The 26,337-nt window shown below is 47.8% G+C and overlaps 1 protein-coding gene across 3 annotated transcripts in view; it reads left to right on the forward strand.

The window, feature by feature from the left end:
- Positions 1-25,411, forward strand: part of FHDC1 (FH2 domain containing 1) — a 41,179-nt gene extending 15,768 nt beyond the window's left edge. For all 3 annotated transcript variants that reach the window (XM_057728495.1, XM_057728494.1, XM_057728493.1), the window contains exons 3-12: positions 1,408-1,469; positions 2,138-2,240; positions 8,227-8,312; positions 8,400-8,500; positions 10,939-11,009; positions 11,109-11,216; positions 13,001-13,071; positions 15,177-15,294; positions 18,959-19,123; positions 21,165-25,411. In XM_057728495.1, the coding sequence (XP_057584478.1) occupies positions 1,408-1,469; positions 2,138-2,240; positions 8,227-8,312; positions 8,400-8,500; positions 10,939-11,009; positions 11,109-11,216; positions 13,001-13,071; positions 15,177-15,294; positions 18,959-19,123; positions 21,165-23,171 (2,892 nt within the window). In that variant the 3' untranslated portion in view covers positions 23,172-25,411. The remainder of the gene's footprint in view (positions 1-1,407; positions 1,470-2,137; positions 2,241-8,226; positions 8,313-8,399; positions 8,501-10,938; positions 11,010-11,108; positions 11,217-13,000; positions 13,072-15,176; positions 15,295-18,958; positions 19,124-21,164) is intronic.
- The last annotated feature ends 926 nt before the right edge of the window (positions 25,412-26,337 follow it).

The following is a 26,337-nucleotide window of genomic DNA, read 5'->3' on the forward strand; positions in this document are numbered from 1 at the left end:
CACGTCCCGAGACTCAGAACAGCACTCAACTTAAAACTTATGAATTGTTTGTTTCTGGAATGTTTCATTTAATATTTTAGGACTTTGGTTGACCGAGGGTAACTGAAACTGCGGGTAAGGGGAGACTACTGTAATTCTGAACAGCTTAAATCTGTTGCAGCCAAAATCTGGGTTTGAATGGTTCATTAGAATGGGCACCATAGTTTATTAAATCAAAGATGATCTATATAAGACATATCCTGATTCCAGAGATGTTCATGTGCCAAAAAAATGGCATCTTAGACTTGGTAGATACAGCACAAAAGTTTTCCTTTTTAAATTCTGAGTAAATGAAGTGTAGGACACTTTCTTACCCCCTCCTAAAAGGGCTACTGGACATATATATATATATATATTCTTTTCCAATGAAAACAAAGTTTTCTTTTAGAAAAAATTAAAAATTTTATTATGTTTCTGAAAATAACAGTGTTGGTCCTTTTACAACCCTAAATCAAGGTTGAGACTCACTCTGCAGTAGATTCAGTGTTCAAATCTCATATGATTCTTGCTATGCTAAGACATCAGTTTCCAAATTGGGGCTTTTAAATGTGGGCTATGTTATTCTAAAAGGAAATTGCAAAATTTAGAAAACTTAAAATTTAGAAAATATAGAAAATTTAAATTTAACATAATTTATTTAAAATTATACAATATTAAAATAGATCTATATGGGAATTCTCTGGTGGTCCAGTGGTTACAACTCAGTGCTTTCACTGCTGTGGGCCCAGATTCGATTCCTGGTCAGGGAACTAAGATCCTGCAAGCTGCATGGGGTAACCAAAAAACCCCCGAATGTATATGTAATTTAAAAAATGCCAAAGATATATGTAATTATTACCATTAAGGAAATATATCATTGCAGAAAGTAAGTTTGGGGAGATAATACTTTGATAATCATAAAACTATATTAGGTGTATCATTTAATCACCAGATTTACATATTGGGAATTATTCTCCTATTTATTTATTTATTTATTTATTGGCTGCATTGGGTCTTTGTTGCTACGCCCGGGCTTTTCTCTAGTTGTGGTGAGCAGGGGTTACTCCTTGTTGTGGTGTGTGGCTTCTCTTGTTGCAGAACACAGACCAGGGCTCGAACCAGTGTCCCCTGCATTGGCAGGTGGATTCTTAACCACTGTGCCACCAAGGAAGTCTCAGGAATTATTCTCTTATACATTAGAACTGGTGTTGTACATTAAAACAACAGTGTTGGACCAACATAATAAAATTCTTAGTCAGAAATATAATAAAATTAATATTTTTCTAAAGGAAAACTTTATTTTCATTGGAAAATAGGTTTTAATTCTCTTCTTTCTTCCCACTCTTCTTGTTTGTACTTTAATAATCTTACGTCTCTGTTTTTTTCCAGATTACTATCGTGGATGCAAAACGGAGCATGAACATTGGGATATTTCTTAAGCAATTTAAGAAGTAAGATTTTTGCACACATTTGAAACTTTAGTCACGTCCCTGCTGTCAGCATCAGAGTCTGTGGGTATGAGCTGAAATGCAGATTCTAACAAGGAGTAGTCAATCCTCATACCTTCAAATTGTTTTTAGACACATGGCCTGATGAGTCCCCAAGTGTGTGTCACTTTCTGCTGTTTTCCTCCATAAAAACCTAATCTAGTGGCTTAGAGTCCAGGGAGAATTGCCTTGGGGCATCTATTCAAGCCTGACATGTCAGGGAATTTATAAATTCACCTGAGGTGTTGCCCTGTGAGTGGAGGATGGATGGGTGAGTCAAACGGTGGGTTAAACTCAGGTGTCCTCAAGTGGAAAGGAGAGGGCTCTGGTTCCAGGAGTTCCACAGAACGGCTTTTCTTCTCCCAAGGGATACTCCCAGTGGTTGTTGCTACTTTCAACCTCTCTGGGATGCCCGAGGATGGTGTTCTGGGGGAAGAGGCCTCTGATGTGTCAGGACCCCCACTTTCCCAGGCAGTAGGGCTGTTATGATTGCTGACACAAGACCACCCAACAGACTGGGAAGGAGGCGGGATGGAAAGGAGGGCGGAGGTGATTTGTTTTCATTTCCACCGGCTGTGTTTCTTTGGCACTCCAGCAAACGTGAAATAGCATCTGATCATTGTCTTTCCAAGGTCTCCTCCGTCCATTGTGGAAGACATTCATCGAGGAAAGAGTGAACATTATGGATCAGAAACGTTGCGAGAATTTCTTAAGCTCTTGCCAGAGTCAGAGGAGGTAAGGAATTTGGGGCATGAGTTTTAGGTGTTAGGAGTGATAATAAAAGCTTAATGTTTTTAGGAATGTCAGAACTCACATGGGAAAGGGCACTCTCCTACCTGGAGCCAGAGTTTTCTCACCTAACGGTAAAAAGTTACCCAGTAGAAAGAGTATGGCTTATGGAGTTAAAAAACCTAGGTTTAAATTGATGCTTTTCCCTTAATTCAGAAAGTTGAGCAAGTTTCAGAAGTCCTGTGAACTTTAGTTTCCTCACCTGTACAATGAGGCTTACCTCATTGGATTGTCGGGATGATTAAGCCGTAGTTACGCATCTAACACGGTGCTTGGCACATGGGAGCTTGATAAATGTTAATTTCATTTTTTCTGTCATCTAAGGATGATCTGTGCCTAGGGCATACCTGGGCTTGTTTCATACTACATATACTTTAAAAAAGAAAGGAAAAAAAACACTTTTGAATAAAGATGCTCTAAAAACTGGAGAGATAGGTAAATTATTGATAAGTGTTGTCTGTATAATTGACTAAAAGGTGGAGATTGCTATGATAGCAATATAGTACCACAATATAATAAAGTTATTGACTTGGGGGGAATTGAATTAACGGAATTTTTGAATGATTAGGAGCTTGACAGGATAAAAAAGAGAAAAACAGTTTTGTAAAACCTCCAAAATTGTGATATTGTCTGTTTATGATATTGTCTGTTCTTCAAGAAGTGACCCTTGAAAAAATTTGGTAAGAAATTACATGAATACATGTGCTTGTAAACATTTGAATAATACACAGTCTTATAAAGTAAAAAGTGTAAGTTACCCTCTTACACATATTGCTGGTTCCTCCCTCCTCGATCTCACTCTTCTTCCCAGACATAATTTATGGAACTTGACCTTAATAACAATAAGAGAAACATATTTGTGCTTTTTCTTTCCCAAGAGCAATACACTCACAATGCCAACTGCAGGTCTTAGTAGGTAGCTGGATAGTCTAAGGTGTTCTGAGCTGCTCTCTCTACCTCAGGTGTTCTGTTTGCAAATTAATTGTAACTTACCAAAGCAACGATTAGTTAATGGCATTTGTTAATGTTAGTAAAGGGTCTTATAGAGTTGAGGGAAAGGTACATTAGATCAAAATTTACCCTGGATCCTATATACTGGACATTCCTTAGTCTAACGTAAAGAATGGACACTCCAAAATCTTTTGTTTTTAATTAATTAATTAATTAATTTGCATTTATTGGCTGCATTGGGTCTTCGTTGCTGCACACGGGCTTTCTGTAGTGGAGAGTAGGGGCTACTCTTCATTTCAGCATGCAGACTTCTTATTTGTGGTGGCTTCTCTTGTTGCGGAGCATTGGCTCTAGGTGCTCGGGCTTCAGTAGTTGCAGCACATGGGCTCAGTAGTTGTGGCTTGCAGGGTGTAGAGCACAGACTCAATAGTTGTGGCGCACGGGCTTAGTTGCTCAGGCATGTGGGATCTTCCCAGCCCAGAGATGGAACCCATGTCCCCGGCATTGGCAGGTGAATTCTTAACCACTACACCACCAGGGAAGCCCCAAAATCTTTTTTTTTTAAAATTGAAGTATAGTTGATTTACAGTATTGTGTTAGTTTCAGGTGTACTCAAAATCTTTTATTAGGATGGATACTGTTTAATGAATTGAGTTTTCAAAAAGAGTTGCTCTGGAAATCTTATTCCTGCTTGGGCATTTTTCCTGCCTCCTTTTTAGGACTGCACTGGTACCCAGTCCTAACTGAGCCCTAAATTTCCAACTAAATGGGTGTTAGGCGTGTGGGTGGCTGCCAGCTTCATGCCATGAAGAGGCAGGAGGTTAAATACAGTTTCCTTAATATCTTCATTCCTAATTTAGAAATCAGAGGCACTTAAAAATTAAATTTTAAAAATTTAAAATTGCAAAGGCTGTGGAAGACTAGGGGATCTTTCAAAGAAGCAGCTTAGCTGTCAAACCTCTCGTGTTTTAAAGAACCCTGTTTTGGGAGCGGTGTGTAGGGTATAATTCAGAGGGAAGAGACTGTTAAGGCCACGATGACTAAAACCCAGCCCAGCGCTGTCCTGAGGCCCTGAGGCACCCTCTCACCCCCAGACAACTGGCTGAGCCAGGAGACAAGACGCCGGGGTCCCGCACTGCCTTCCTACCTTCCCAGCCGCTGGACCAGGCCGCGCATCCCCCCCAACCCCTGCAGGGTCATCCTCGGGCTGCGTATCTGACAAGCTCGGTCACCCTCTTGCTTGTTTACGTTGCTGACGCTGGGCTTCGGCTCCCCACACCCTCCAAGCTCCCCTGAGAGCTTCCTGTGGCAGGAACACCCTGACAGTCCCCAGGGCTGCTCGGCACCTCTTCCTCAACCACCCCCCGGGGGATGTGTGCTGGCAGAGAGCCACCTGCTGACCGCCACCGCTGCAGGGACAGACTGGCAGTGCTGGGCGGCCTCTGGCCCCACCTGGACCTGGACCCGGGCTGATCCTGGCGTCCTGGGTAGAGGGCGGAGGTTGGAGAAGAGGCCAAGGAGGAGGCAGGGCTGAGTGAGCGAGGCTGAGGAATGTGGCAGAAATGTGCCAATAAACGCATCAAGAGATGCATCACTGCGCGTTGCTGAGCCTGTGGGATAACGTCCTGTGCTCATTTTTAGCACAAGGAGGGGTGACATGTTGATTGAGTGCCCCGTGTTCCAGGCCCCGGACGGGGCCAGCGGCGATCCAGTGCTTGGCCCAGCGCGTGGCACACAGAAACTCAATAAACCATCACCGTGGTGGTTGTGTGTGTGTGTTTTTTTTTTTCACGTAATCCTCACAGCGACACTGTAAGCTGTTCCTCATTTAACAGATGAGAAACCGAGGCCCACACAGGTTAGGCAGAGCTTGTCTAGGGCCAGGTGATAGCCCATTGAGGGTGGTGGGTTTGACCTGTTTTGTCTGACCCCAGAGCAGTTCCTTGGGCTGCACTCCACCACCTCCCTCTGAGGAAGGAAGGGCAAAGGTTCCCTAAACCCCGCCTCGCTCCAAGCCGGCCTTGCATCACCTCCGCTCTCACGAAGGACTGGTGTGAGTGTCGCTCACAATAATACTGTCAGCTTATCAGCACACTGAACTGATGAATGGAAATGGCCCAGCTGCCCGGCGAAGCCCAGGTTAATTTGTTTTCAGGCATTCTCTGCCCTTCACCACAAAGCTTTTATCTGGCACGTTTTTCATCTTGCCTCAAACTCATGATAAAAACTTGCAGAGGGAGAAAGTAGACCCCAGAAATAAAAGCGTGCTCCCCGTCTGGGCCCTGAGAGGGGGCTTGAGAAGAAGCCCGGTGGGCCGGGGGAGGGAGCCCTTCCCTCTGTTGGCGCTGGTACCCTGCTGTGGGCTCAGCATCAGGGATGCAGGGCTGGAGGTGGAACTGCTGTCTCGGAAAGCAAGTCGAGTTGCCTCCCCTGACATGTTTGTCACCTTGTTCTTACCTTGTTTGTTTACTCTGTTCCTGGGAGAGGAGGAAGCCCTGGAGTCTTCTGTTGGGTGGGTCTGCTAGTGGGAAACCTTGCTGTTTCAAGGCCATGTGAGTGGAATTAGAGGGGATGAAGGAGGCCTGCCCTTTGGAATGCATGCGTCTTAAGGAGCACATTGTCTGCTGTTAGGGCAGAAACCAGGCACAGCCGGGTCACTAATGAGAGTCTCTCGGCTCAGCCAAGAAAATGATGCCTAACAACGTTTGATAAATGCTTTTTGTTGGTGATGAGAACGTATAATAATTACAGGGTTTGTCCATCTCTCTTTTTTACCTCCCTCACTGTGAAGGCAGAGTAATCCCTCTTAATGAACGTAAATCTCGTTTTGAAATGGAATTAAGAACTGTGTACATGGCATTTAAATCAAATACTATCTTTAGTATCATGATTCTCTTGAACTCCATAAACATTTTTCCCTCATTATATAAGTGAAGGCGATTAATCATTGTTCATTTACAGTTCAGCACATGTTTCATAGAAATATCTACAAGTGTACTTCGCATGACCTGTTCTTGTGCTTTAGACAGGAAACCGTGCTGTGATCCTCAGAAGTTTTGCCCATGCTACACATGTGGTCTTATAAAGGCGCAGCCCTGCTCTGCCCCTGCCCATATATGGTGAATCGTTGGACTCTAGTTTAGGAGGGATCAGAATGTATCCTGTGGCTTTCTCAGTTCAGAAACTAGGCACTAGTTTGGGTTTAGCTAATGCAGAAGTTCCACCTGCCCTTAAATTTAGTAAGGCTGAAAACGGAAAATTCACGTCGGGGCCCTGAAGGTAGGGGAAATAGTGCAATTCTATAAATGGCTATTTGCTGCCCATTGTGGGGCAGAAATGTGGTTTTAAGGCCCAGATTTAATACCAGGGTGTCTGGGGTGTGCATCCGCACTGTTACATTTTGTATTTTCAGATAACGGATGCAGATATTTCAGTTTGAGGATCTTTGCGAATACTCCCACTGTGTTTTTGAAGTGTTATTTCCTACTTTTCAAGAGGTTTAAAAATTAGGTTATTTTTAACTTATTAGGTGATGTTAGGTACCTAACATAATCGGGGTGGAAGAGAGAAAGCTTTATAAAACGTAACAGAAAGGGGTAAGTGCTTACTGGGAACAGATAGCTGCAAAGATAGGCTATCAGCTTTAGCAGTCTTTTTTTTTTTAATTGAAGTATAGTTGGTTTACAATGTTGTGTTAGTTTTGGGCATACAGCAAGGTGATTCGGATATATATATATATATATATATACACACACACACACACACACACACACATATATATATAGCTGAATACATATATATCTTTTTCAGATTCTTTTCCCTTATAGATTATTACAAACTCTAGCAGTAAGGCTTTAAGGTGCTACTGACCCTGAAGTATTTTTGTTGGAAGACTCTCCATTGCAGTGCACAGAGATATGTTTTTTGGGGTGGTCCTGTTTTCTGTGTGGGGAAGGCATGCCTTGCTCTCCGATGCAGTTTGAGAACTTTCTCTTTGCCTCCGTCCCTATTGCTTGCTGTTTGGCTATATTCCTGTATCGGAACTTTTTTTCCCCCTCTACCACAGTTGAAGGAATGTTTGTGTGTTTAATAACTCTTAGTTTAACTTTTTACAGGAGTAGTACATGTTCATTGTGGGCATTTGTAGCAGAGGAAAATGATAATGACTGTGGTTCCATCACCTGGTGTAGATATCTGGTTTGACTTGTTCCTGTGTTTGTAGTGTGTGCCTGGAGGGTCAGGGCATAGTAGATGCTTCTTAATTTACAGAAGTGGGATCCACTCTACACACTGTTTTATTACCTGATGTTTTTTTCATAGGGGGATATCTTGACCATGACCTTTCAGTTGTTTAAGCTGTTTCCCTTTGTATCTTCCTGCCAGAGAGCCAGTATTGTACCCACCTCAACATCCACTGGCCCCTTCCTATAAAGCTGCTAAATGTGAAGGGGAGCTTGACCGCAGAAACAAGATCTGTGTTAGAACCCCCCAGTCTAAGTAGCTTATATGCAAAATACTCAAAATAATAAGATTTTTTCATTTATGAGTCAGAGACTCTGCTGTAGTGACTGTCCAGTCTCTTCTTCCTTCTTCCAAACAATGATCTCCCGTCCAGATTATAACTTTCAGAACATTTTCACCCTTGGAACTGATCCTCTTTCAGTCTCCCTTTAGTAACCTCTCCGAGGATACCAGTGGCCCCAGCTCTCTGGTTCACATGGGACTGTTTATACCCACATACGTGGCCCAGCTCTCCTCTCCCTAATTTGCTTGTTTGGGTTTTTTTTTTCTTTTAAACAACAAAGTAGTAGCTGTGATGATTTCCTTTTCTGTCTTTTCTTAGGCTGACATTTTTATTAATTTGAATTTAGCACTGAAATCCTTATTTTCCTAAAAGAATTCTAAGATGAAACTTAAAATGATGTTACATTTTAGTCATTTGTCCTTTTTTTCTTGACCCCCTTTTTCATCTGTCTTTTAGATAAAGAAACTAAAGGCATTTAGTGGAGATGTGGCCAAGCTGTCCCTGGCAGACTCCTTTCTGCACTGCTTAATTCAGGTGCCAAAGTAAGGATCATCCATCACTGTTCTATGCAGAGTAAGGTTTTTAATTCAACAACATCAAATTCTACAGTTGTACTTTTTGTTTTTCAGCTATTCATTGCGGATTGAAGCCATGGTGCTAAAGAAGGAATTTTTGCCTTCTTGTTCTTCTCTATACACAGATATGAGGATTCTAAGAACCGCTATAAAAGGTGAGTAAATACATGATGCTTCATGTAGTTTGTTTTTATTAATTTTGGTAGCAGTTTATTTTTAAAAAATTGATCAATTGAAAAATCAGATATGGAAAGTTCTATTTCTGATACGCTCTAAAAAGGGAAATGAGATGTCACCAGGGATGGTATTTAAGGTTTATTTCCAGTTACTTCTACCTCCCCCAGTTAATTAATTTAACTAATTGACCAATCAATCTATTGCTTAGCATATTATCATCCCATAAAAAGAAGGTTTCTTTCATCTTGAGCTTGGGAGTAAACCTTGTTGGTTGCATCTTGCTCTTTTTCCTCTCCTACCTTAGCTTTCTGTGTGTGTGTGTGTGTGTTTAGTGTGTGATGTGTGTAGTGTGGGTGTGGTGTGTGTGTTTAGTGTGTGTAGTGTGTGTGTGGATGGTGTATGTTCTGTGTGTGTGGTATGTGTGTAGTTGTGTGTGTATAGTGTGTATGTGGTGTGTGTATGGTGTGTATTTAGTATGTGTGGTGTATGTGTAGTGTGTATATGGTGCCTGTTTGGGGATGTGTGTGTGTGGGGGTGGGGGTGTGTGTGTTTTGTACGTACAGTTGTGTATGTGGTGTGTGTAGTGTGTCTGTGTGTGTGTAGTATGTGGTATGTGTGGTGCATGCGTAGTTGTGTGTGAATGTGGTGTGTGTAGTTGTGTGTCTATGTGTGTAGTATGTGGTGTGTGTGGTGCATGCGTAGTTGTGTGTGTATGTGGTGTGTGTTTAGTGTGTGGTGTGTGTGGTTGTGTGTCTGTGCGTGTGGTGTGTGCGTAGTTGTGTGTGTGTGTGGTTGTGTGTGTGTGTGTGCATGGTGGGCCACGCTCACAGCCCGGGCCCCGGGCCACCTGCCTGTCTCCTCCCATGCTCTGGCCTCTGTTGGCGGCTGGGACCCTGCTCTTCCCGAAGCAGTGCTGCTTCCCTCCTGACTCCTCCCCAGGCATCTCCCGTGCCTCTTCTGCCAGGGTTCCTGATGCTTCTGCTCCAGGGCTGTCTTCTCCTACCCGCTTCCCCTCCAGACTCTAACACCTGGTGGGCTGGTTACATGAGAGAGGGGCGAGTCGGTCACTTCTGTTGCTTTGAACAACTTGCTAATTTTTGCTTGCCCTCTTGGATAGCCTCCTCAGGGGGCTCTAACATCCCTTCCATCAGGTTGGGAGCTTGCTTTCTGGCACATACGGCAATGGCTGCCCAGCACACTTGCCTCCTTCTGGCTCCAAGGCAAAGTCTCTGGCACTCCCTGGCTCTCACGTTTTCCAGCATTCATCAGCTGGCATCTCTGGCCTGATTTTCTCCGGGTCACTTTTTGAATTCCTAGTTATTGTGGTAGCATGTTTACTCCTATTTGGTTTTCTTGTTTAGTTGCTCTGATGTGTATTGAGATTAAGTTTTTCTCTTTAGCGTGTCATAGTTTCGTCATTTTAGAGAAGAGACTAAGAGTTCAGAAGAATTTTCTTTCAATATAGAGGCCTTTTAAAATTTCTTCCTATGTCAAGCCTAAAGCAGCAATTTTGAAAGAATTGTCTTTCCTGTTCAAGTAGAGATGGAAGACTATGTTTTCATATTGAGCGATGCAAATTTGTGGGCATGGTGGAAACGTTTCTTATCTGGTTACCCTTCAAAACCTGGCCTTCTTAGATAACACAGTACAGGCAGTGATCCAAGTGTAATTTTTTGAAAGTAATGCGAGACTTAATGAAAATATTAATAGTATCATAGGTGACATTTTATTGCCTATACTGTAATTTTAATAGTTAAGTTTTCTTTTTAGCTTTTCAGATACATTAGCAATTTTTAATATTGTTTATTTGCATACATGTATGTACAAAAGATTTTGTGTTTAAAGAACTAGTTTACCAATATATGAGAATGATGAGCTGTTTTTTTAAACCTTTAAGCCAATCCAAATGAAATGTAGAGTTTTGAATAAAATGGAAAGATTCTCTGGGTACCTGCCTCTAAGCCTTGGAGCTTTGCAAGTTATTTACATGTCATCCCAGCCTGTTTATTTTCTGTCTCCTTGTAGTTCATCAGCTAAGCACTATTTGTTTTCATAGTCCATAAATATAGTCTCAAATGATGTAAAGGAAAAAGTAAAGAAATAATTGCTGAGAGGAGATCAGTCCTATAACATAGCGTGCTGCTTTCCGTAGGCTTTTGTATTTTCCACTCCTTGAAAATTTTCATTATCAAAGTATAGGTATTTGATTCCCAATTAAAAGCTAGGATGTACATCACCAGCAGCCAGTGGTGCATCAGATATACCACACAGTGTGCTGCTTTGTTTGTTTCAGTCTTTTATACAGTTTAGGGTCAGAGCTTGCTTCGGATACACTTGAACTTGGATATGGTAGCTGTCTTGTGTGTGTCTGAGATGAAGGCTTCTCTAAGGTGCCATGGTGTGTTCTTTCTGACAGAGCTGATGTCGTGTGAAGAACTACATTCAATATTACACTTGGTGCTGCAAGCTGGGAATATCATGAACGCAGTAAGTAAAGTTCAAAAAAATTTTAAATGTTGTATTTCCAGCTTTATTTGTCTATCTAAAGGCGTATGTTTATTTTTTCTTCTGATTTGTCTTCTCTAGGGAGGGTATGCTGGCAATGCAGTAGGATTTAAACTGTCTTCTTTGCTCAAATTGGCAGACACAAAAGCAAACAAACCTGGGATGAATCTCCTGCACTTTGTTGCCCAGGTATGTGGAAGTGATTGGCACAGAGGGAGAATGTATGTGAACCGCCCCCGGAGGCGGTGAGGTTTTTCGGAGGTGTAAGGTGGCATCAGGCAGTGTCAGGAAAAGGCACAGTAGGTGCCAAGAAGCTTCCATTTGCAGATTCCTGAGTTGAGCTGCACCTGGGGTTACTGGCCTGGAGGGAAGTGGAGGGGTCGGGGAGTGAGGCAGAGTGATTGGGGAAGCCAGGTTATGAAGGATTCAGATCCCGCAGCTGGGGAATATGGATTTCACGCTTTAGCCATGGGGAGCCAACACAGCACCGTGGCATGGCCAGGTATGTTTTTGTTTCTAGGGAAATGAGGCGATGTGGAGGATGGCTTCCAGTGCACAGAGGATAGAAATAGGGATACCTCTCGGTGGAGGCTGGAGCTCATTGTTTGATGAGAGTTGAGAATCAGAGTAACGGCCTCAGGGATGGAGAGCAGAGGCCTGGGTGTTGAAACATTTCTGATGTTGAATTGACTAGATTTTGGACCAGTTGTGCGTAGAGTGAGGGAGTCAGAGCCATGAGAGGATCACTTCCATTTTTCCCTTTGTGACCTGGGGGTTAGGGGGCCTTGCTGTGCACACACAGTTTGGGGTCTGAACCTTGTCCATCACTTGCATTTTTGACTGGGTCTGTGTGACACCTCAGTAACTGGTTACAAAGTCAAAGATCAGCCAAGGACAGTTCTCTCTTTGTTGTCGAATTATCTCAAATAGCGAATTGTGCTCATTTGTGTTTCCTGTTGAATCTCCTTGTTATTTTGACAGCGGTCACACAGACATGGCTTAACCTGGGAGGAAAGCTGGGTTGCAGGGTTGTTTCAAGCGTGCGCTTCAGAACGGGATAGAACAGGGAGATTTTGACTTGTCCTTTATGAGCTGTACTTCCTCAGACAAGTTACTTAAGCCTTAAGTCCCTCAATTTCTTCATCTAATGATGGGGGGTAGTGATACCTCAAAACTAGGTAATTGAGAGGGCGGAGAGAGATAATTCCAGAACGTGCTTATTAGCTCAGTGTTCCCAATATAGTAAGCTCTCCATAAATAATACACACTATTATTACTGTACCCTGCAGAAGACAGAGGGCACGGTGAACTCGGTACTAATTTAAGTGTCAATTTTCAGGACATTAAAACCAGAAAACGTGTTCCTCCTCCCACGTGGCTTGCAGCGTCTCCCGGCTGCGCTTTTAGCGCCCTGTATCCGGGTGCTCTGTGTAGCTTGGTTCCTGCCTATGTGGGGGAGTTTCCTGAGTTGGTAACTGCCCCCTTCATGCCTACCTTCTTTGTACCCTCTGAACAGGTAAAGAATCCAGACACCTCCCTGGCCTGTGCACCTTCTGATTAAACTCAGTTTGCAAACTGGTCTACCAGCTGCAGGTAGCTCGGTCAAGTAGAGGCGTACTCATAGGCATGGTGATATTTCAGCAGGATATATTGGATTCTCTTAGAACAGTGGGCCCTGCGAAGCCGCCGCCTCCTTCCATTGAGTTTTCACACACATGAATCATGTTTCCCGTCAGGATCTGCTGCTCTGGGAAGTTAAATGTTTCTTGAGAGTAGGAGAGTTCTGGTCAATCCTACTAAGAATATCAGGCTGCGAGTTCGTGTCTCAGTGAATTACTTTGAGTGTATCAAGCCTAAAAATGGGAACAGTGATTTTATGGTTTCTTTAAGCCCTGAGAAAATTTTCTCCATATAGTGGATAAAATACCAGTTTTATCCCCATATAGTGAGAGAAAATTCTGTTTTTGTTCCAGGAAGCCCATAAGAAAGATGCCGTGCTTCTCAGCTTTTCTGGAAAATTGCATCACGTTCAGGAGGCTGCTAGGTAAGCAAGGAAGAGAATTGTGAGAACAAGGCTTTTTTGTTTGCATGTTTGTTTTGGGTTTTTTGGTTCTTTTTTTAAACTACCTTCTTATGAAAACTGATGAATATTTTACAACTTCTGGATTCAGGTTTGAACTTTTAAAAGTTTTGTCTTGTTGAAACAGACCTTCCTTTCATTTGGTTACAGAGGTGTGTGTGCATCTTTGGAATTTGGGGGTTTTGAAAAATTAATCTTCATTTTTAGTCTAAAAAAACCCTATTGCAGTCTATTCTAATGAGTATCATCTGTGTAAAAAAAAATATATATATATGGATTAAGAACTTCAAATACCTCCACACCCAAAAGATAGGGCTCAAAGAACACAGCCTATTACCTTGGGAGTTGGTATATATCAGTCAAGCTCCCAGGGCCATACATCACTGATTCCTTTAGAATCTAACATGGTACGTTTATTTTCTATTGCATTAAAGAAATTGGAACCATACCAAGGGCTGTGAAAGGATTTTGTTTTAAATTAGTCACTCAGCTTTGCAGAGAAAGCATCTATCACACATAAAGCTCTATTTACATCACTTTGTAGTTTTTGCTTCTGATCCTAATATAGATGTGTATTTTAATGTAGCTGTAATCTGTGTATACATGCTATTTGGAGTTCTGTGCTTATAAATTTACAATACACATCCATGCATCAGTGGTAAATATTCAGTAAGTAGCTTTTTAGGGAGGAAAGTCCTGATTTGTAGCAACTGCTGCTTTCCATGACGTAAACACTGCTGCCATGACTGATGTCAAGCTCTGACTGCGGAGCTGGGGAGAGATACCCAAAGCCTCAGCCACGTCCCGTGAGCTGGCTCCAGCACCCCACCTCACGTATCACCCCAGTTCAGGTCATCTGCTTGTTATCTGAGGGACACTATCCAGCTGGGACAGCTGTAAAGCATATACATAAACACAGGAACCAGAGCTTTCCAAGCCCCGCCCCGCCACTGGCCCGAGTCTCAGTGTTACTGACTGCGCACATCTAACCACGGATGACATGTCTTTCCCAAAGTGAGATTATCAGTCCAGAGGTGTAAACAGTTCATAGTTCATATTTACAGATCACCAGAGTATTCCCCCCAAAGAATATGCTTATTCTTCTAAGATGTAAACTGTTTTGGTTTTTGAATTACTAAAAGAAATGTGCGTGGGAATATGTTTCCTCTTTCTAGTGTGGAAATGTTTCTAAGAGATAAATAGAGAAATAACCGTTCCATCTCTGGTCAGAGTTAGATGGGGAAGGTTAGCTAGATGTTGTCTTAGAAAAAACTTATTTACTACGGTTTATTTCTTTGACATGGAAAGTGAAGTACAAACAGGTCATAGGTGGGTGACCAGTGACCAGGAAAGGTGGAAAACTGTTGCATAAAAAAAAAAGTTAGACTTGACAGTGGAAGCATGAAAGCATCTTGATTTATGAATTTGCTAATTGAATTCTACCTGGACTTAGTTTTCATCTATTCGCTTTACCAGGCAACATAGACATCATTCATGCTCTATTCATCTGGGTTTGACAGATGTTTAACAAAAGCCTTGCCATCAGTCCCACCGTTTCTCTGCAGAGCTCTTAGCTGTGTGTCAGTTCTCCCTGAGACCCAGAGGGCTGACTCTGGTTGCCTGCGGCGAGCGACATGCAGTCTATATAGTGTTTCTTGATCACCCTTAATGTCCCGGTTATCAGCATGCACTGCCTTGCTTTGCATGGGTTAGAGCATTTGTATTTGCGTTTTGTGGCCAGAGGAAAGTATAAGTATCTGAGTCCTGCTGAATGCTAATGCCGATGGCATAAAGGTGTTCAAACCTAGTTTATGAAAAGCTTCACAAGGCCCATGCTTTGGGTTATCTCACCAGCAAGAACAAAATTACAGCCTGCTGTCTTTGAACTGGTGTGTGTCTTTAGGACAGAATCACCTCTTAAAAAAACACAGGAGGAAACTCTAGATACAGAGGGCAGTAAGTGTAATCGCAGCAGCTCTCCCCTTCTGTTTCCAGGGTCTTGTTTGATGTCCCTGCGTGATACCCAGCCTACCTGTGCCAGCTGCTCACTCTCCCCTTTCTTCTTTCAGATTATCTCTGGATAACACGGAGGCAGAGCTGCACTCGCTCTTTGTCAGGACAAGATCTCTGAAGGAGAACATCCGGCAGGATGGCGAGCTCTGTCAGCAGATGGAAGATTTCCTTCAGGTGTGTGTGATTCAAGTCAGTCCCTCTGATCTCATCTTCAGCAGCCCCTCGAGGATGGTTCTGTTTGCAGGGCTGTGTTTGTGGAAGTAGCAGGTTCCCATTCATTATTTTTTCCTCCAAGTCGGTAAAAGGAACTTTATATTTCAGTGCCCAGTCCTTGCTGGATTGGTTTATTGGCAGAGGGTATTGAATATGGTCTAACCCTGAAGCTTTGGTTAGGGACAGGATCTGTATTTATCTCTGCTCTGTCTGCATGAGGGCACTGCCCGGGAGTGACCTGGGATCACTTACACTTACACTTGGCAGCTTCTGCCTGGCAACTCAGGTTTTGCTTCTAAAGCACGGTTCAGGAGGTCCTGTCTCCCAGTCAACTTTTGGACACCAGAATGAAGGTCCACGGAGATCGTTTAAGACACCTGAGCACTTCAGCTGTTGTTCCTTCAGTTGTTTCTGTGGCAGAAACAAACTCCGTTTTGGCATGTTTTATAGGGAGGGCAGGAGAACACACCAGAGCTGGTGCCTCTCACCACCCCAAATGCACCAGCCCCACAAGGTGTGGCAGGAGCTGTTCAGAACAACATCAACAAAACCCAGCAGAGTGGACGTGTTTGTGACAGCTCACTGTGACTCACTAATCACGTAGTCTGACATACTTCTTCTATCTTCCTTATTTAAAAAAAAAAAAAAAAAAAGTGGCGCTTTCTCGTGCTTTCAATCTTCAGTGAAACGGTGTGCTACCTTCGGTGTTAGGGCTTTGAGGCGTGTGAGCCGGAACACGTGAGGCAGGGCCACCCTGGGCAGTGGAAAGGGACCGTGTGCTCAAAGGTTGGACCAACCTCAGCCTCCCCTCGTTTCCTTGTAATGAAGCCACATCGAATGCTGTGAGCTGCAGCTCCTGTCAGCAAACATTTGATTTTGTTTGGCTCTGCTGGGCATTTGTTTTTATTATTAAACACGTGTTCTGTTATTTTCATTTAGATGTCACTAAACTCTAATTTTCCCTTAGAAGTGCACAGATTTTCTTCTTAAAGTGAGACAACAAAGTAAACACCACCACAGAATCACCTAACAGGAAGACACTCAGCAGTAAATAAGCATGTTCAGACAAAGGGAACAAATGCAGAAATTCCAGGAGAAGGCCCGTCACACACAGAGAGGAGGATTCTGGAGTTCTCCTTTCCCAGGTCTTATGTTAAATGTTAATCTCTTATGCTAAATACTAGCGCAGAAAGGCTTATGGTGCAGTGCCACACCCCAGACTGCTCTTCAGAGACGACCTTGTTTTCACGCTGAGCTCGTCTTCCTGGTAGTCATTTTTATCTCCATAAGTAAAATATTCCACACAGCTTTTTGTTTTTCTTTTTTAAGTTCACTTTCTTTTTAAATAGGAGAGATACGATTTTTTAAGGTAGGTTAGGGTCAGGCCACCAAGGGCTCTGAATGCCAGTCTGAAAACTTTATGCTCCAAGCCGGGGGAACCATTGAAGGCTTTTGAGCAGAAAATTGACAGGAACACAGTTTTGCAGACCTGTTTCCGCATTTTGACCCTTTGGGTGAGCAGTGTCGAGTGCACTGGTATGGAACTTTGGTCTGTAACAGACAAGTCCAAGATGGAAAGTCGAATTTGCTGCCACGGCTACCAGTCTGTCATTCACGCTTTGCCAGTGTGACTTTGGGGTTTTGCGCCCGTGGCCCTAACGGTGAGGGAAGGATTCAGCAGCTAGCTTTTGGCAAATAACTCCGAGCGTGGTGGCTTTTCAGGCCCTGTTCAGAGTGTTTCACTTTCCCAAGTCCTCTAAGGGGACTGCAAGCGTTCAGGCACTCTCCCTGTCCCCACGAGATCGTGATGAGATGTCCCGGGTGGAGGAGGCTCCCATGACAATGCTTGTCAAAGTCCTGTTTTGCTGCAGTTGAGCTGTTCTTGGCTGGAATCCACCTTTCCCCCTGTGCGAGAATGACAGGCCAAGATTTATCCTCCCATTCATACCCTTCCATCTACCGAGAAAAATACGATGTGAACGCACACCCTGCCTCAGGCTGCTGACTCAGATGGTTACCTTCTCTGGTATTTTTTGGTTTCCTACTACCTCTCGCGTGTGCTTGGTGGAAGAGAGGGGCTTTGAAGGGGGATAGTGTTTGGAATGAGTGGGAGGGGATGCGTCGTCTCAGAATCTCTCTTGAGATCCTCTTCAGTGTCCCAGCAGCAAGCCCATCTGCCAGGTGCGCAGCCCACAGCTTCACCATTTCCCAGGCCTGGCCCCCCACCCAAGAAGTTTCTCAAATATAAGTGTGATGTCCTAAAGGGATATCCCCCGTGCATTCCTTCTTCATATAAGCCTTGTTACCCAGTGAAAAAGAAAGCACCATGGGTCTTCAGCGTGACCGCAAATGCTGTCCCTCCGGGGCCACAGCTCCTCCGCCTACTGTCTCCTCACTTCAGCTCGATAGGAATGTTACGGAGCTGCCATCGGGGACATTTGCTTGTGGCTTCGGCCCTGGGGATCCCCGTCCCGAAGGGGCCGGGGCTCAGTGGAGGAGAGCAGGCTTCTTTTGGCCCCACTGTGTGGCTGCCGTACTTGAGTCTATAGGGGTCTTAGAGACATTGTCCTAGAAGAATTAGGAGAAAACAGAGCGGTCAAGAGGATTGATTTGTATAGGGCAGTAGTGCCAAGCCATGGGTACCCATCAGAACCTTGTGGGGAGTATTTTTTTTAAATAAATTTATTTATTTATTTATATTTATTTTTTTGGCTGCATTGGGTCTTTGTTGCTGTGCACGGGCTTTCTCTAGTTGTAGTGAGTGGGGGCTACTCTGTGTTGCAGTGTGTGGACTTCTCATTGCCGTGGCTTCTCTTGTTGCAGAGCACGGGCTCTAGGCGCGTGGGCTTCAGTAGTTGCAGCTCATGGGCTCAGTAGTTGTGGCTCACGGGCTCTAAAGCACAAGCTCAATAGTTGTAGTGCACGGGCTTAGTTGCTCTGTGGCATGTGGGATCTTCCTGGACCAGGGCTCGAACCTGTGTCCCCTGCATTGGCAGGTGGATTCTTAACCACTGCACCACCAGGGAAGTCCCTCATGGGGAGTTTTAATAAAGTAATGGCAGATCCACCCCAAACCTACTGAATGGCCTGGGGATGTGGGGTGCAAGCGTGGGCTGTAGACAGAGCTGACTCGGGTAGGAAGCCCTGGCCTGGCGTTGGTCCCTGCAGGGGTGCCACGGACCCTGATAGAGTGCATTTGGGGTCATTACATTTAAACCACTCTCAACGGGGCAGAGCTCTAAATAAGACAACTGGTCAACACAGGTGACTTCCAGGACCCTGGAAGTCTGGACCCTTGGCCAGTATAGGACTCAGTCATGAGAGAAGAAAGAACAGATGCAGGGTTTTCCTTAATGACACCAACTGCACGCCTGTGCCACGTGTCCAGTGACATTACAGGGGAACATTTGGTTGGTGGCATCCTCCAGGTTACAGCTCCTCAGTCTTGTGTGGTTCCCAGGCCTCGCACAGGGGTTCCCCTCGGTCCCCCAAGGTTTTGTTTGGGGTAAACTGCTCTCCTGCTGGCTCTGAGGGACGTGCAGTGAGACCTGAGACTGAACCACAGGCGCCAGGCTGCAGGTGGAGCGCTCACCTCGGCATGTGCTGTTTGTCCCTTTCCCCACAGTTTGCCCTGGAAAAGCTGGCGGAACTGGAGCACTGGAAGCAAGAGCTCCAGGACGAGGCCCACACCCTCATCGACTTTTTCTGTGAAGACAAAGACACCCTGAAACTGGACGAGTGCCTCCAGATATTCAGAGACTTCTGTGTGAAATTCAACAAAGCAGTGAAGGTACGGCTGCGGGCATCTCCATGTTTTCCGAGTTATCAGGCATTTTCTTTGTCCTCTTCGCCGCCCAGCCCTCTGCCTGTGCTTCAGCGGCTCCACTGGCCCAGGTGGCGTTGCCCAGCTGTCGCTCAGGATTCCGGGGAAGGCCTCTGCCATCTCAGCCCCGAGCCTGTCCCTGTTGGCAGGAGTCTAGTGTTTGCTGCCTCTGCTGCTTTGCTACTCATCCCAGCACTCGCTCTGATGCCCTAAAAGCATTTTGTTAGGCGGGTTTATTTAGGATGGCCGTCATGATATTAAGACGTCTCTTTGAAGATCCTTCCCAGGAGACGCTTTCCTCTCTCAGGGAGGACGTTGTCGCAGTGGGACGCTAGCCAAGTCCTCTCACCCCTGTTTCGAGCTCCGTAGCCATTGCCAGCGGTTGGCATCTGCGGAGCCAGGCTGTCCTCGACCAGAGCGGGCTTCAAAATGCCCAGAGAGTGGGGAGTCTGCTGCTGTCTGAACACAACCGCTGCTTTCTGGCCCTTCAGCCTCTGGGTCCAATAATCTCTGAGTTCACGCAGAAGCCAGAAGACTCTTTGGGTTGCTTGGCTTTGCAAATAAAACGTTCATCTGTCAATTAAAAACAAAATAACATCCCATCATCTCAGGTGCTGATTAGGAACCAAATACACGTGTATCACCTCTTACCCTGTATTTTAAGTGCAGATTTGTCCATAGCTGAATTTCTTTGAGGGTTGCTCAAACATCTCTCCAGCCCTAAGTGAGTATCTCAGAGTAACTGGAGTTCTCAAGCTGCCTTTCTCTGTCCAGCAAAGAGGAGTCTGAGCCTGTGGCCACGTTTCCTCTCCCCCGTCCAAGCAGTGAGGTCAGCAGGCAGAGGCGCGGTAAGCAGCCAAATTGGCTCTTTCTAAGGCCCTCACTCCCAGTCAGAATTCTCCAGGCCCGTGAGGCCACCTATGTGATGCTCTCAGCCCAGCCGTCCCGAGAGCCAGGAGCTGGCCACACGCCCTCCACAGGCGGCCTTGAAAGGAGAAGACCCAGGGACCTTGGAGAGCCTGAGGCCAGAGCTGCTGGAGGGGCCCAGAGTCCCCGTTCAGAGCCAGAGCCTCACAGAAATTTGGAAAGGAAAGTGCACCACTTGGAAGGGAGAGTCTACTGTTTAAGGAAATTGATTTTCAAGCAAACAGTGCTAATGATACCAGATTTGGGTGTGCGATCTGAACATTTACGTGACACAAGTATATTTAAGGTGCAGACAGTAAAGTGTACTTGTGTCTGCATTTGTTCAGGTTCAGTTTTGTTGGGGAAAGGCTGGCTCCTTGGAGCAGGGTGAAAGGTGGAAGGATTTGTAAAGCAAATCCTCTTCTCTGCTTGTGGGAAGTGGGTGGGGCACAGGGGGCAGAGGCTCTGTGGTGTTTCTCTACCAGCCAGCATTCAGAGAACACAGACTGAAAGGCATCTCTTAATACCCTGATCTGCATTTATGCATCCAAATCATTGTTAAGTAGAATGTGTGCGGGTGAGTGTGTGTGTGTAGATGTATCCATGCAACACAGATTCTTTTTAACACCCGTAGTATTTTTCTCTCTGCTGTTGCCTCAACAGCACTTTCCTGGAAGTCCTTTCCATCTTGCCCTGCTTTGAAACCACGTTGGGTTTCTTCGGAGTCGAGGTCTCAGGCACGAGTGGAATCACAGCCCAGGCTGAGGGCACAATGCCTTGACTGGAAGTTGGGCCCAGGGATCTGATGTCAGCCTTAGGCAGATGGTTGGGGCCAGGCCTAGGGTGCACCCCCGGTCATGCCCACGTTGCTTGGGGAGAACCGAGGTCTCCAGCGCTGCCGGCACACATGCGGGTGCAAACACATGTGCGTGCAAACACGTGTGCGTGCAAACACATGCGGTCTCCCTCAGTAAAGCTCACGACCCAGGCCTCTCCTCTAGCCTGTGTCTCTCAGTGGGGTCTTAGGGTAGCTGGCTCTGGAATTGCACCTGGGCCCCATGGGTCTCATGCATCTTCCGGCCTCTCTCCATCCCTGTTTCAGGACAACCACGACCGCCAGGCGCAGGAGCTGCGGCGGCAGCGGCAGAAGGAGCTGGAGAAGAAGCGGCATTCCTGGGCGGCTGGGGAGCTTGGCTTCGGCCGGAGCAGCAGTGAGAATGACGTGGAGCTGTTGACCAAGAGGGGCGCCGAGGACCTGCCTCCTTTTCTCTGCTCCAGGCCCAACAGCCCCTCCTACCGGCCCCCCAACACCCGCCGCTCCCGCCTCTCGCTGGGGACCATGGCCGACCGGGACCTGCTGACCTTCCTGGAGAGCTCCACGGGCAGTCCCGAGGAGCTCAAGTTCAACAGTTTGCCCTGGAGCTGCCCCTGGCAGGCCCCGCCCAGCGGAGCCCGGACGGAGCCTGGAGAACCGAGGGACCAGGACTGCAGCCCAGCACACAGACCTCCGGCCTCGGCCCCGGTGGGCCAGGAGGAAGCCCCCGACCCCACCTCAGCTTGGCCGGGCCAGCTCCTGCCCCCGCAGCCTGAGGAACCCATCTCCGCCTTACCCCGAGTTCGGCGCAGTGGGGTCCGCATCCTCCGAAAGAGGAACAGCGAGCCCGTGGGCCTGGGTCCTGTGCGGTCCCCTCCGCTCTCGCCCTTGGCTCTAGGGATCAGGGAGCACGAGCTGGTGACCGGGCTGGCCCAGTTCGACCTCCAGGCTCCCAAGGGCCCGGAGGAGCCGGCCAGGCTGACCGTGAATGACGTCAGCCCAATGGAGCTGGCGTCCGTGGGGGATGAGAGCCCGCAGTCCCCGGGCGCCCGCAACGGCAGCCCGACACCCGTAGGCAGCGGTGCCCAGGGCGGTCCCAGTCCGGCCCCGGGGGATGGCGGGGCTGCCCCCGCTGAGCCCAGCAGCACGGCTCCCGTATCTGAGGGCAGCAGCGACCCGGAGAACCAAGATCCTGGGCGTCTGTTCTACATCTCAGACACCACCGACTGCTCGCTGACCCTGGACTGCTCGGAGGGAACCGACTCCAGACCCGAAGGGGGGGACCCGGGGGAGAGGGGTGACGGGGAGGGCTCCGTGTCCTCCGGGGCCGGGGAGACGGGCGGCAGCCAGGTCTCCTCGAGCCCCGCCTGCAGCCCGCCTGCGGAGGCTCCCGCGGCCGCCTCCGTCTGCGTCTCGGGGAAGAGCGAGCCAGGCTGCAAGGGGGGCCTGCCCAGGGACAGGCCGGCCAGAGGGAGGGACGGGACGGCCCCGAAGCGGAGCCCCCTCAAAGAGGCGGCGGCGGCGGCGGGGGCCGCGCGGCGGGGCGCGGGGGCGGCGGGGCCGGTGCGGACGCTGAGCGGCTGGGAGAGCGAGAGCGTGCGCAAGGTCGTGCCCCTGGCGCGCGCCGCCCGCGTCCTCCCCGCCGCCGCCAAGCGCGCCCCTCGCCAGGTCCCCGGCGGCGCGGACCCGCCCGCGCCCCTGTCCCGCCGCGGCTCGGCGCGGGGGCCCGCGGACGCGTCGCCTGCGAGGCCCTCGACGGCGGCCCGGCCCGGGAGGGAGCCCCTCGCGCCGCCCAGGAGCTCCTTCAGGAAGCCCAGCGCCAAGCCCCTGCGCAACCTGCCGCGGCAGAAGCCCGAGGAGGACAAGATCTGCCGCGCCGGCTCCCAGGGCCCCGACGGCCCCGAGGAGGAGCCCCGCGCCCCGCCCGCCCCCAGCGCGCCCCGCGGCCCCAGCGCGGTCCCCGGCTTCGCCCGCAACACGGTCGCCTCCTCGTCTCGGTGCCAGAGGACCGGCTCCCCCGCTGCGGCCAGAGCCCCCGGCCTCACCCGGGCCGCGTCGCAGCGGCAGCTGCGGGTGAAGGGGGGCCCCGAGGACGCCGCCCCCAAGGACGGCGGCGCCCCGCGGCGGGCCGGCAGCGCCCGCGCCCCCCGGAAGGGGCCCGAGTCGGCCGAGAGCCCGGGGGCCGGCGCCCAGGCCCCGCCGAAGGGCCGTGGGGCCGCGGAAAGGGCCTCCTTCCGGCTGAAGGACGCCAGTCGGGCGGCGCTGGGGAAGGGGCTCCATCCCTTACGGAAGTGAGGGGCGTCCGCCCTCCCCGCTCGCTTCCTGGGGTTCGGGTGGTGAAGACTGGCTTCTGCCAAAGGCCGACCCCGAATGTCCGTTCCACATGAAGTCCTCCGCTGGGGCCACCTGCCAGTGCTCCTGTCGCCGATGGTGTAGCCGTGGGGCGCCGCCCGCCGCGCCGACTCCTGCTGGACCGACGTCCCCGCTGCGATGGGCCGGCATCTTTGCACGCGGGCCCGGTGGCGGACCCCGCGGACCCCGTCCCCCAAGCAGATCACAGAGACCGGTGAACGGCTCAGACGAGGAAAACAGCATTCATACGTAACGAGTGAAAAAGCTTTTTGGCCAGTTTTTATATATCAGTGACTTATTTTTTAATATTATAAAAATTAAACGTTGTTTTAGTTGGTCCCTTTCACAGAGTGAAATGCGTCCCAGGGGAAAAATGGTGAAGATGTTTTTATCTTCCTATGTTCCCTGGCCTCAGGGTTCCACCTGCCCACACCGTGCATTGCTGGCAACTGGACTTCCGCAAGCCCTTGGGTGTCCTGTGGTTGGCTCCGTCTTCTTGAAGACTTTCTTCCTTGCTCACCTCCCCCTGCTGACTTTGGTGAGGATTTGGGTGTGAACAGGAGGGCAAGAGACTGGTGCACGGAAATCGGATGCTCCCGTGTGTTGGGGCAGGCGCCGTGGGCAGTGGGGCAAGCCTCCCGGCAGATGGGTGGCAGCCCCTGGGAGGATGCGGAAGCTTCCAGAATTTAGAGGTGCCATATGTTGATGGAAGGTCATCAGGGACTGTTCAGCTGAGCACATCTTTCCCATTCTGTGTTTTCTCATTTGAGTATCTGTTGTAAAACTGAGTGAAGGCTGCTATGACTTGTGTTCACTCTAGTTACAGGGAAGAACAAACCCTTCAGTCTCCCAGCCTTTCTACTTTGCTAATGTGACCTGGAGCCTGGAGAGGATCTCTCTCCTCTTTCTCTCCCTCTGGCGATGATACTTTTTTAATGTTGATATCTGTTCTTTGGTGCAGTGGTTTTAAATCCTGAGAAGAACCAGATCAAGTTTTTAAAAACAGACCAAAAAAATGAAATTTCTTTCAGAAGATTTTATATTATCAGGAAATTTGGGGGGGGGGGGGGGCGGGGAATCAGGCTTCATTCAAAAGAAAGAGGAAAATGTATTATTTCTGCTCAGTGCCAATTTCACTATTTCCCTCTAATTGGGAAATGGGGGAATTCTTGAAACTTTGTTGTTGTTTAAAACTTGTCCCTCACTTTTTTTCACTTTTGATCACTTATGAGTGAAACTTTATTTTAGTTCTGACAGTGGTAGGTGGATTTTGGCAAATACAATGTATTTGTGAGGAATCCATACGGTTAATGTTACAGTCTCCCTCCTGCAGAGTGTTGCCTTCCATCCAAATTAATTGGAAACTCTGAGCTTCCATAAGTCAGCTAAATTGAAAAGGTAGACTTTATGGTTGAAGAAGTAAGGCACCTGACCACAAACCTCTTGTAAAAGCAGCCCTGAGCAGGTATTTCCAGGACTCCACGTAGACGGCTGTGAGACTCCTGAGCCATTTTTCACCATCTCAAAAAGCCTAAAAAGTCATGTTTTTAACCATGCAGACAAAAATGTTCAAAACATAGGACCTGTGAAAGAGGTCAGAAGTTTGTGGATTTGTGGGTAGTGCCAGGGTTGGGACCCCTTGGGGGGACCCTAGAAACCAGAGTCCAAGTCCCTGTTCCATCACTGATGCCATGTGGTTTTGGCATGTCGCTCCCTTTCCTTCATCCTCTGTTTCCCAGTCTGCAAAAGTGGGGGCATGGCCTCGATCATGGTCTTCAAGGGTCCTTCTAAGGCCAAGAGTCCAAGTCTTCCTGAACAACCAAGGACCCTTCTCTGCCCTGGGATCAGCTTCCAGAACTAACCCCAGCATCTCTACAGCAGAGGTCCCACGTAAAGGCCCGCTCAGAAGAAAGCACCTTCAGAATGAGTTGTTGCTTTGAAATTGAAGAAGCTGGGTGTCCTGAGAAGTGGTGTTTTGCTTAGCCCTGTGGACAGCTTGCCTGCATCTGTGTGGGCAGGTGATCATTCTGTTACCTTTTATTGGTAGTAAGCTTGGAAAAATAATTTAAGTATATAATGCAGAAGTGTAAATAAGTTTCTATATAAATTTAAGATGAACTGAATGTATTTAAAGGTCCATTTATATGTTCTTTTATGTAATGTATAGTTTAATAAAGTTCCTGTTTGTGGGATTTATGTTTTCTCCTCGGCTGCTTCTGTGGATGGGTGACTGTGATCCTCTTGAGAGAGAACGTCATTTCCTGCACAGAGAGAAGGCACGGTGCAGTAGGTGCCAGATGTTTGGGACACGGCAGTCCTCTCTTTAAAAGCCTCAGGAGCCAAAATCGGCTGTTGACGTGTGTCTTCTTGGTAGCACAGAACCTGCATTTAACTGCAAGCCCAGGGAGTGGGCCTTGCGCCAGACCTGGGAGGCGGGCATGCATGTGCCACGTGGGCCATCCGTGGAATGTTCAGCACCTCGTACACACTCACGTTAGTCCATGTTGTGGGCCAAGCTTTGTGTAATCTCCGTGGGGCCGGCAAGTCTGGATCTGCTCCTGTGTGTTCTCATGTGTTTTGGCTCAGGACGCTGTTGGGAAATCGCAGCTCACCTCCGTGGCTGCCTCAGGAATGGGCAGAGAGGGAGGGAGGCCTGCCTTTGTTTGAAATGCAGTGTTGGTTTGAAAAGAAAGGGGAATTGTGGGTAAGGTGAGCCTCATACCTTGGGATTTCCTATCAAGTTTTAGTCCCTAGCTGCTCTCCCAATTTAGCTGACAGTGGGTTAGAGGAAGATCCCAGGCTCAGGCAACAACGGGTGAGAGAGTAGATGACGTCCTTGTCCCCATCATGAGTTGCTGACCCATTTGTAGCCTGGTTCTGCCTGGGCTGTAAGCAGTTTGGGGCTCTGGACCCCTCCCTCTACCGTCGTCTCTGCAATACCGGGGGCTCCTGACCCAAACCAAAGAAAGTCCTTTTATTTCCACTGTGAGTGTCAAGAAGTTTTCTTTTTACCCTGTATTTTATGGCTTTCACAAGGAACCTGTGTTCTAGTCTTCCTCCCAAAGATTCTCGTTGAAACCCAGGGACCATAATTTCCTAATTTTTCATT

The sequence above is a fragment of the Hippopotamus amphibius genome, chromosome 3 (assembly GCF_030028045.1).
Source record: "Hippopotamus amphibius kiboko isolate mHipAmp2 chromosome 3, mHipAmp2.hap2, whole genome shotgun sequence".
Classification (NCBI taxonomy): Eukaryota; Metazoa; Chordata; class Mammalia; order Artiodactyla; family Hippopotamidae; genus Hippopotamus; species Hippopotamus amphibius.